Below are 8,432 nucleotides of genomic sequence, written 5' to 3'. Positions count from 1 at the left end.
CTAAGAGGGGCGTCGGGGAGGTGGGCAGAGGCGGCCGGATGCGGCCAGGGGGCAAGGGCCGGGCTGTCCAAGGACAAGGACACTCGGTCCCCAGCCATGCGGGGGTGTGAGCAGAGGCAGCCGTGCTTTGACACCTGTCCCACAGACGTGTGTGTGTGTGTGTGGGGGCGGGGGGGCTCACTTGCTCCCCTTACATGGGGGCAGGTCAGCGGCCAATGGAGCCGTCAGAAGTGACCGAGGCCCTGTGGAACAGCCCAGGGGAGGAGCCACAGCGGTGTCTGGCCGCCTGCTGGTGTGACCCGGCCTGCAGAGGGCCACCTGGGGAGGGCCCACGCAGCAGAGCTCACAGCCCTGCTCAAACAGATCTGGGAGCAAAGGACAGTGATTATTACTCGTTTTCTCCCCATGTCTGGGATTGAGCCCAGGGCCTTTGCACTGAGCTAAGTCGCCAGCCGCCCCTCCGAAGTTTTTTTATATTTTTGAGACAGGGTCTGGTTGTGCCAGGAGGGCTCAAACTTTCAGTCCTCCTGCCTCAGCCTCCCGGGTGTTGGGGTCACAGGTGTGCGTGTCCCCCGGCCGCCGGGGTTATGGTTGACTTTGGAGGACCCCACTAGGCGGCAACTCCGCTATCCCCTCACACCCGTCCCCACATTGCTGGGCCTCCTCTCCATGTGCCCCGTGCCCTGGGGGTGCACCCAAGCTCCGGCCCCCACCCACCCCACACTTCGGTTTGGAAGGACGTGTGTGGGGCCTGCCGCCCGCCGTGGTCACACAGGGGCTCGTGTGGCCTCAACCAGAAGAAAACGGAACAGGCCGTGGCCACTGAATTGCCCGCTGGTGACAGTGTCTCGGCCAGATTCTGGGATGGCCGCTTTCACTTCTGCACAAAACCAGCTGCTTCCTATGCCAGGCGGGGTCAGCAGCCAGAGGGGGAGGAGGAGGCAGCGGCAGCCCGAGTCCTGGTCCGGACCACGTGTGGCCTGTCACGGCAGCGGGCGGGCGCTGGGACAAACACCAGACACGCAACTCTTGTGCATTTGTTTTATTTTTAAAAAAGCATAGGAAATGAATAAAATGCTACTTAAAAAGTCTCTCCATAAATAAATTATTTCTAGGTAACATCGCAGCCCCACACACAGCCCTCGCTCCTTACCAAGGCTGCGCCATGGCAGCGCCTGTCCCCAGGGGCCCTTCCTGGGGACCGCCCCCTTCTGGCAGGGGCCCAGGCCTGGAGGAGGCGCGGGTGTCCACGGCCCCACTGCAAGGGAGGCGCGGGAGGCACACAGGACCCTGAATCACCGCACGGTGAGGAGCAGGGCTCCTCGGGCCGGCCCCTCTGAGGCACAGGGCAGGGACTTGGCTGGGTTAGTGTCCTTGGTCACAAAGGCCACCTGGGGTCCTTGCTAGGGACAGCAGTGTTGGTGGCAGTCCAAGGACAGACGGAGGCTACACGGTGACCGACATGGGGCTCCTTCGCAGGACCCCCCCAGGTCACGAGGCCACGGTAACTGGGTGGGAGCCGCCTTACATAGAGGAACGTGGGGGCAGGGCAGCACCTGAAGCGGAACAACAAACAAATCCTCTCTTCTGGAACAGGAAGGCCTTGGAGGACACACGCTGGGCTGCCACACCGCTCTCCAGCCTCACGAGCAGGAGTCTTCTCTTCCCCAGAGCAGCACCCCCGGGCACCGGCCTGCAGCACCCGACAGGCGGCCTCCAGGCGGGGACCTCGGAGAGGTGCGCACTGGGTAACCCGCGCGAAGCAGAGCCCTAGCTGGTTGTCACCAGGTGCGCCCCAGCCTGGCCAGCTCTCCCGACTGGGATTCTTCTGTAATATTTTGTGATTTTAAAAGATACAGGATCCCAAACACGCTGTGGGCTGCACGGTTCTCAGCTTCTCCAGGGTGTGGGAGGCGGGCAGAGGGCGCAGGCAGAGCGCGCCCTGAAGATGCCCGCGTCTACCCCAGCCCGGCCGCGGCACCTCCTGCAGAGGGAGGGACTCTGCTCAGCGCTCGCAGACGGGACTCGTCTTGGATTTGCGGGAGGAGATGCGAGTGGGGCTCCGCGAGCAGCCACACCCTCCGCAACGCCCGGAGCAGCCGGGGGCTGGCCGGGGACGGAGCGCGGCTGCGCAGAAACCGGACACACGCAGCTCCGTTCTGGCGCCGTCAGGAGCACACGGCGTCAGCCCGTGGAGACCCATTTCGGGTTTCGCCTCCTGAACTGTGAGCAGATAAGCCCCGGCTGGTCTTCGGCCGCCCAGTAGCGTGTCACAGCAGCCGACACAGGTGGCGACTCTGGCGAACATGTAAACACCTTCACAGGACCCAGACGTTCTCCGAGTTTCCGTTTCGGTGTCCAGTGCAGCTACAGCTGGGAAAGCCACCGTGGGAATTTCTCTCCTTGCTAGGAGAAAAGGACAGGGGACCTGGGAGGGTCTGGAGGTGGGGCAGCCGCGCACACACCCTCACTGGGCGGGACCCCTTCCCACTCGCAGGGACAAGGGGGTGTTTCTTATCTGGTGACTGGTAGAAGTCAGAACCCAGCGGTTCAAAGCGGCTAGCGAGGCTGATGCTCCCTCAGGCAGGAAGAGCTGCGTGGTTACACGCCCCGCCAAATAAATAATAATGATGAAAAGGCACAGTGTCACTTCCCTCGTCCCACTTCATCCCAGGGGGAGCAGGGACCTCACCCGGGCTCCCGGAAATGCCCTTCTCCGGTTACCCGGGACAGCTCAGCCGGAGCCGGCCTGTGATGACAGGTCCGGATCCGGGTTGGAATCCACCGGGGTGAGGTCTCATCTCCGAGGGGGCAGGCTCAGGGGTGGAGTCCGGGAAACACGCACTGCCCCCCGCGACCCCTCTTCTAGAGCACGCTGGGTAGGACACCTCGGGGTGCCTCTCGTCAAGGTGCGCACAGCCCCCGTGGAGGGGTCCCTACTCTTCCGGCTGCCCCGGCTCCTGGGTGTCCAGCAAGGGGACGTGAGTGCTCCGGTGGCTCCCGGCCGCCTGGCTGGGGTGGGAGAAGGTGTAAGGCTCGCTCTCACTCTCAGGCTCCAGCAGCGCGTGAGGGGGCGGCTCCTCCGCCGTCAGCTTGGTGGTGGGCGCCCTGGAGCATGGGGGTGGCGGGCTGGGCGGGTGCTCGCCCATGGCGCCCTGGAAGGGCCGGTAGGTGTCCACCTCCGGCTGCAGGAAGGACCCGCCGGAGTCCTGCAGCAGGTGCCCGTACACCATGGTGTCGTCGATGACGGCGTACACGTGCGAGTCGTTGTCCTTGCGCCCCTTCTGGAACTTCTTCGCCTGCAGCGGCATCTGGGTGTTGATGTTGCCGTTGTAGACGCCCACGGCGGGGCCCTTGTTCCCCTTCTTCTTCCTGCGTGGGAAGGGAGCGAGACAGGAGTCAGACAGAGAAGCACCCCGGACGCGGTTCTGTGGGGTGCCCACCTCGGCCCCCAAACCCCTGGAATCACGTTCAAACCGGAGCCGTCCCCAGCGGGCGTCAGAAGGGACCAGCTTCTGTGGGAAGTTTCCAAGCTGCCCAGTGAGGGGCTGCAGGTGTGCAGGTGTGTGTAGACTTTAAACACTATCTGTGCTCCGACCGTCTTTTTATTTTTCGGTGCTGGGGATTGAACCCACGGTCATGTGCATGCTAAGCACACACTCTAACATAGAGCTAGCCCCAATCCCTCACATTATCTTTTTTTCTACTGATTTTTTTTGAGACAGGGTCTTGCTTTATAATCAGGCTGGCCTCGAACTCATAGAAATCCTCCTGCGTCAACCTGTAGAGTACTGAGATTATAGGCACAAGCCACCATGCCTGGCTCTTTTGATCTTTTGAAACAGGGTCTCACTATATAGTTCAGGTTGGCCTTGAACTCAAAGCAATCTTCCTGACTCAGCCTCCCAACTGTTGGGATTACAAGTGTGTGGCATTACACCTGGCTCCTGAAATCATCTTTGACAGGTCACATAGCATCTGATGGTGGGGACCCCTGCCAATGGATCCCTTTCTCCCTTACTAGCAATGGTGGCAGCCCGGCAATCTAAAGCCAATCAGTGGCCCAGGACAAGCTCCCAGAGCTCTCTGTGCCGTCCTCTGGCTCCTGCCCCACCCTCTCCATGGGTGACAGCTCTGACCACCTGATGCCACAGTTGGGCAGGAGACTCAGGAGGGAAGGGTGTGGCTGACCTGCTTGAGCTGGGCACAGCACAGGTCAGCTCCGGCAGAGGGACGCAGCCTCTGAGGCAGCCGCCGCCACACAGCACAGAGCTAAAGCAGAGACCAATTCCGGTGGCGGCAATGCCAGGGCTCCACGCAGCACCACTCAGGGTTGGCGGTGATGCCCTCTGGAGGGGGTCGGGCATCAGTGAGCCTCGCCTCGCCCTCCACACCGGCTGTGCCCCCGCCCAAGTCTTTAGTTCACGTCTGGTGATGTTTAACACCGAGCTTCGGGGGAACACGGAAAGGAAGACGTGAAGTCAATAATGAACGAAACATCCAGTTGTGTGAGCCCAGGCGGCGCCATATTGGCCGGAGCGTGTCCACTTACTTCTTTTTCACACAGCAAATGATGAGCCCGAGGGCGAAGAGCAGCAAGACTCCGCCTCCCACCACAGCAGCGATGACCACGGTCAAGTCTGTGGGCAGAGACACAGGACAGAGGTGAGGAGACAGGGACCAGCTGGAGTCCTCCCGCCACACGGCCACAGCCCTTCCCTTGCATGTGCAGCGCATCCCGCATCTGCCTCCCTTCTCCTAAGCCTGCCCGGGCCGACAGGAGGTGGGGGTGACCGCTCTGCGCCTGGTCTTTGAAAGGACTGTCAGCCTGGACCCTCCATGAGGGGAGGCCGGCTGCTGTGTGACGGGCTGACTACGCTGACTCTGAGGCAGCCACGCGGTGAGGAAGCCCAAGGCAACCTGTGGAGACACTATGGGGAAACCCAGCCCGGCCCACAGTGAGCACCAAGGTGCCCTCCAAGTATGGAGACTTTAAATTAAGAAAAATAGAATTATTACAGTGAAAGACAGTGCCACGAATCCCCCTCACAGCCGTCTGAAGCGGCTCTGGAGTCCTCTTTGCCGAGCGTCTATAGCAGGCGTGATCAAAAGCATGGTGACTGTGGTCACCGACTGCTACCCAGCGGGAAGGCAGCTCGTAAGAACATACACTGCGTCATCACCCACCTTATTCACCGCGTCGGGCATTGTGCAACTCCTGTACCTCTCCCAAAGTCATATGACCTTGAAAGGTCAACGTTTTAAACTGATTCAGGACATCAAGGCAGCCTGGACGGCACGACTAAAGACACTCAAGGCAGGGATGATGAGATGAGTGTGTTTGAAGCCAGGGGGAGGATTTTGAGGGGAATTTCTGGCAATGTGTCTTATGCTATAATTCTTTTTTTTCTGAGCCAGGGTCTCTCTATGTAGTTTAGGCTAGCTTTGAACTCACTTTGTAGCCCAAACTGGCCTTGATCTCAAATTGATACTCCTGCCTCAGCCTCCCAAGCCCTGGGATTACAGGCATGCACCACAATAATATATCTTTTTAAAATGTAAATGTTTGCTATATTTTTTTTGTTCGCTTTTTTTTTTTAACAGTGGCGAAGTTTTATTCAAGGTAGGAAAAGAAACAGGCTCTGCAGAGCAAGTTCAGGCCAAGTAAAAGTTGAAAAAGAAGTACAATTGTCCCTCACTATATTGTAGTTCACTTATTGTGGCTTCACTGTATCGCGGGTTTTTTAAAAAAAAATCTAATTCTGTATCATGGAGTTTTTGCTGTATTGCAGGATTTTGTGTCATATAGATATTTATATAATATTTATGATTTTAATTATTTTTGCCTAAAATATTTAAAACATAAAAATATAAAAATGTTAATTCAAACATATTAAAGGAATATTAAATCAAAATAAAATACAGTTATGTATTTCATCAGTGGATGAATATGGTACTGTACACAATGGAAATGCAGTACACCACTACCACTTGTGCAACTTTGCCTGTGTGAGACTATACACAGCACACTATTGGCTGATGGAATGGAAGGCGACCAATCACAACACTCTGTTCTGTATCCTGGGTGTTGATTGGCTCAGCGACTGTAGCCTCGGTCTGTTTGCTCTCCCGCACCATTCCCATACATTCAGCATCTCTCTTTGTCCACTTCACACTGAGTACCCATATAGAATTTTACATGTTGCTAAAATTACATAGCTGTCAGAGTGTAGAAAGTGTTTAAGAGCATATGAAGTCTTTATAAGAGTGTGGGAAAGGTTAATAAGAGAGTGGGAAAGGTTTAAAGGAGCGTGGGAAGTGTTTACAAAGCCTTAAAATATACACAAATAATAAAATAAATGTAATGCCGCTACTTGGCGGATTTTCATCTATTGTGGGGGTGTCTGGAACGTAACTCCTGTGAGAGGTGAGGGATCACTGTACAGCCTACAGCCTGAGGGCAGCTGCCATGCAAGAGAGAACACAGCGGCCTATTTAAGTCTTGCCCACATTGAGACAGGGCATTCCTCCTGCCTCAGCCTCCTGAGTGCTGGGCTTACAACTGTGAGCCATGACACCCGGCAGCATTCCCTGCACTCTGGACCAGACTGTGTGGCTCCAGTTGGACCACCCCGGCTATCCCATGGGGTTCAAGGCGCCCCGGAGCAGAGGATCGCCCTGCTGTGCCCCGACTGGAGACATCACTGAACAAACTGGTGACTGCGCAGGGCTGTGAACACGGAGGCACCTGCGTGTGGCACTAACGAAGGAACAAGCGGGGACCCCGGCTGCACCCCCACGGCTATGCTCGGCCCACGCCACGCACGTCCCTGTCACCTGCTTGTTCTGGGAGGAAGGGCAGAGGCAGAGGGCACAGCAGGGGGCAGGCGACAGAGTCACTTGGGGTCCTCTGCCTGCAGCTGCAGAGAGGGAAAAAGAGTCCGGGAGGGACCCGCACCAGACAGGGAGAGGACGCCTCCCTGCTCACGGCGCAGACAAGGCGGCAAGTGAGTGTCGCAGAGAATAGGACCGAGGGACGGGCGAGGGAGGGAGGGCCGCCAACGCCTCGCGGTCACAGACAGCAGGGCAGAGATGCGGGCTCCTTCCATCCCCGCCCCGCGCAAGACTGTCTCTGCCCTCGCTGAGTGAGGGCGGACGCGGCCCCCACGCGGTCACCCGGCCGCACACGCCCTTTTCCTCTCCCCTCTTTTCCCGGCACCAACCCAGTGGATTAAAGCGAACTCCTGCCCTGCCCTGAGGCCCGCCACTGAGAGAGTTCCACGGACTCCACTGCTTCCCTGGAGCAAAATAAGGCAGCAGCGCCACGCTTCTCTGTCACACTCTCCGGGGCCCCAAATCTTAACTGCTGACACAGAAGTGTGCGATGCTTCCTGACGCAGTCATCGTCTCCTCTCCCGGTGGGGAGATGAAGAGTAAGGAAGGGTCGTAAACTGACGAAGAAAATCCAGGTCAAGAGAATGGCCGAAAGAACGGCGTGCACACGCTTAACCCCACCATCAGGACACCCTGTGTGTCTCCTCTGGCCTCTCATGGATCTGTGTTCCCGTCATGAGAACACGCCTGGCTAGGAGACCAGAGGAGGGGAGCCAACCCAGCCCAGCTGTCTCAGACGACCTTAGCCAGGCCCCTGTGTGTGAGAGTGCCCAGCCTAGGTCAGCAAAGTCCTCGCTGCACTGTGTGAGTGACTAACAGGCTCAGATTAGACCAGAACTGCCCGGCCAGTGTGTGAGCATAATGAACGGTTGCTTTAATCCATTGACTTCTGGGGAGCTTTGTTACACAGCATTACTGATGCAATAGCTGACCCATACATGGATAGCCAGGACCCTATCTATGTTCTGACTTGCCTCCAGCTTTCTTCCTTGCCCCTCAATGCCAATTTTCTGCCCGCCGCAATGTCTGAAAGACCCCAAAAAACCTTACCCAAGGTCCTTGGGGTCAAAGTCACCCAGAAGAGCAGGTCCAGCTGCTTGCCGCTGGCGGGGCTGCAGTTGGAGATGTTGACCCAGAAGCTGTGATGGTGGAAGCTTGGCTTGGGGAGCCTGTCGTCCTCCAGGCTGAAGATCTCCTCAGCCCGTGTGCGCTGCTCCTGGATGATCATGAATGCACGTCCCGATTGGCAGACCACGCCGGTGCGCTCCTTGGAGAAGGTCAGGCAGGCCTCCTGGCCGCTGGGCACGCTGATGTTCCAGGACACAGAGGAAAGGGCTGGCAGGCCGCGGTCCCAGTTCGGGGTCCTCAGGTAGACCTTGCTCTTTGTGTCTGGGGTCACCGTGAAGATGCCTTCCTCTGTGGGAAAGGAAAAGGGGATCCAGACACTTTCACTCATTGAGACACAGAGAAAAGGGAGAAGTGAAGGAGACACCCTGGAACCTTCTAGGACAGTGTCCACCAGAATCTTCTAGAACAGT

At 57.6% G+C, this 8,432-nt stretch overlaps 1 protein-coding gene across 1 annotated transcript in view; it reads right to left on the bottom strand.

Moving 5' to 3' along the window:
* Nucleotides 1–1,038: 1,038 nt before the first annotated feature.
* Cdcp1 (CUB domain containing protein 1) overlaps nt 1,039–8,432 on the bottom strand; it is a 39,276-nt gene continuing 31,882 nt past the window's right edge. The window contains exons 11-13 of the mRNA XM_013513348.1: nt 7,945–8,310; nt 4,553–4,640; nt 1,039–3,372 (exon numbers count right to left, since the gene is read on the bottom strand). Coding sequence (XP_013368802.1) covers nt 2,937–3,372; nt 4,553–4,640; nt 7,945–8,310 — 890 coding nt within the window. The 3' untranslated portion in view covers nt 1,039–2,936. The remainder of the gene's footprint in view (nt 3,373–4,552; nt 4,641–7,944; nt 8,311–8,432) is intronic.

This window comes from Chinchilla lanigera, unplaced genomic scaffold (genome assembly GCF_000276665.1).
Source record: "Chinchilla lanigera isolate Chin_1 unplaced genomic scaffold, ChiLan1.0 scaffold00019, whole genome shotgun sequence".
Taxonomy (NCBI): Eukaryota; Metazoa; Chordata; class Mammalia; order Rodentia; family Chinchillidae; genus Chinchilla; species Chinchilla lanigera.
The sequence above is the reverse complement of the archived record's forward strand: the minus strand, read 5'-3'. Positions and strand labels throughout refer to the sequence as shown.